Source organism: Sprattus sprattus, assembly GCF_963457725.1.
Source record: "Sprattus sprattus genome assembly, contig: scaffold_124, whole genome shotgun sequence".
In the NCBI taxonomy this organism is placed as follows: Eukaryota; Metazoa; Chordata; class Actinopteri; order Clupeiformes; family Clupeidae; genus Sprattus; species Sprattus sprattus.
In genome coordinates this window covers 15,103-17,500 of record NW_027666902.1, presented here as the reverse complement: position 1 = coordinate 17,500, position 2,398 = coordinate 15,103, and the positions used below count along the sequence as shown (strand labels likewise).

The window sequence follows — 2,398 nt, the reverse complement described above, 5'->3', positions numbered from 1 at the left end:
CAAAATGTACAAAAACATCAAGGCATGTCAGACAACTTAGAAAAGTCTAAAAGGCCTTGGACCTTAGAGTGTTAACACCGGTTCTCAAACTCCATCACTCTCTCACACACACAGGTATACACACACACACACATTATATTTTGCCTCACTTCACCATCACTTTGCCTGCAGCTTGCAAGTTTGGTGTAAAAGTTTGAATAAAATCCTGCGAAACTTGGCATCAGAGAGATGACACGTCATGCAGAAAACAACCAGCAGGGGGTTCTGCAGGGTGCCGGATCAACAGCAGACAACAATAACATCAACAAAAACAACAACAACAACACTTCATTGGGTTATAAACCAATCATTGGTCTCACTTTTGCAACAAGTCAGCACTCCTGAAAGTTACAAACGATCTGCTGCCCACCCGCCTCTGGTTCAAAAGGTGTGTGTGTGTGTGTGTGTGTGTGTGTGTGTGTGTGTGTGTGTGTGTGGTGTACACGCTCACAGGTAACCTGCAGCTCAGTTTTAGTCGTCTTAGATCTGCCTGCTGCCATGGATACAGTGGGCCAGCGAGGGTGGCTTGACAGGATGGAACATTGCGATGGGGTAAGGGGAGAAGCTCTTGAGCGGTTTGCCTCATTTATTTGATAGGTCCTTTGTGGTCAATACTGACAGCATCTTCTTAAATATTGCCCCCCTCTCGTGTGGAGTTCCCCATAGTTCAATATTAGGACTCCTTATGTTTCAACTCTATTTATTGCCCCTCAGGCAGACATTCAGGAAGAATGGAGTTTCTTTTCATTGCTATGTCAATGATTCCCAGGTTTATTTCCCACATACTTCTGATAATGATATTTTACCACCTTTTTTGAACTGCCCAGATGACCTTAAGTCCTGGATGGTAGTTTTGTAAGAAGTTCGAAAACAACACACCTGTTTTAGACCTGGTCTTATTCTGTCTAGAGTGGTCAATGTTGATCCTGCTGTTAGTTCTGCATTATGACATTCAAGTGGTCAAACTTTGCTTTTACCTATTTTCCTTTTCTTACTTTCAGATTTTGCTTGTCTGACCTTTTTTGTTTTAATTCTGTTTACTCATGTACATTCATTATTTTCTTTTTTGGTTTGTTTGTGTTTATTTTGGTGCTGTTTTTTTAAACGTGCAAATAAAGCTGACTTGGCACGTCACTTCACTCAGTCTCAGCAATCCTCAGACAACAGATGCTTCACAGGTAAGAACAGGTTTACTGGGAATTACTGTGACTGTGTGTGTGTGTGTGTGTGTGTGTGTGTGTGTGTGTGTGTGTGTGTGTGTGTGTGTGTGTGTGTGTGTGTGTGTGTGTTCGGTACGAGCAGGAGATAGGATGAGATTCTAGGAGACAGCAGGTAACCATGGTAACTGCGGTGATGGAAAAGGTGTCACGCGGTCAGAGGCTAAGCATGGTTATTAGTGTGCGCGCGCACACACACACGGACCAACAGACACACACAGACACACACATACGCACACACACACACACACACACCGAGACACGTACACATAAGACCTCAGTGAACTTGTCATCCTTAAGTAAACACACTCTTCAATCACAATTACCCCAAGGTCCCCAACCAGCATGGAATTTAATAATGTCACCTTAAGCTTCAATTTTCTCCAGTTTAATGAAAAGCACCTCGATGGGAGGGAAGTAGGGTTTTTTCATCCTTCAGAGTGAGTGTGTGTGTGTGTGTGTGTGTGTGTGTGTGTGTGTGTGTGTGTGTTAAGGGAAGAGCCATGTCTGAATGAGAGAAGTGATAGCAAGTGTCTGCGTGACAGTATCTGTGTGTATGTTTTTGTGTCTGTGTGTGAGTGTGTGTAGTGAAGACACGTGTGTGTGTCTGTGTGTGAGTGTGTGTAGTGAAGACACATGTGTGTGTGTGTGTGTGTGTGTGTGTGTGTCTGTGTGTGTGTTTGTGTGTGTAGTGAAGACATGTGTGAGTGTGAGTGTTTAGTAACGTGCCTGAGTGAGTGAGTCAGGGTGTGTGTGTGTGTGTGTGTGTGTGTGTGTGTGTGTGTGTGTGTGTCATACAGAGGACACACAGTCACACTTGAGAGCTTAGCATGGAGAACCTGGAGAACCACAAGGATTCCAACACAAGCAAACACATTAGAACAGTCTGAACTGGCTCCAGATGGGGATTCCAGAACACATTAGAACAGTCTGAACTGGCTCCTCATGTGGATTCCAGAACACATTAGAACAGTCTGAACTGGCTCCAGATGGGGATTCTAGAACACATTAGAACAGTCTGAACTGGCTCCAGATGGGGATTCCAGAACACATTAGAACAGTCTGAACTGGCTCCAGAGGTGGATTCCAGAACACATTAGAACAGTCTGAACTGGCTCCAGATGGGGATTCCAGAACACATT

The 2,398-nt window shown here is 44.3% G+C and overlaps 1 protein-coding gene across 1 annotated transcript in view; it reads right to left on the bottom strand.

The window, feature by feature from the left end:
* Positions 1–2,095, bottom strand: part of LOC308382576 (neural cell adhesion molecule 1-like) — a gene marked incomplete at its 5' end in the record, with an annotated part of 58,838 nt that extends 56,743 nt beyond the window's left edge. Inside the window, one exon of the mRNA XM_080860972.1 lies at positions 2,074–2,095. Within this exon, the coding sequence (XP_080717098.1) occupies positions 2,074–2,095 (22 nt within the window). The remainder of the gene's footprint in view (positions 1–2,073) is intronic.
* Positions 2,096–2,398: the final 303 nt, after the last annotated feature.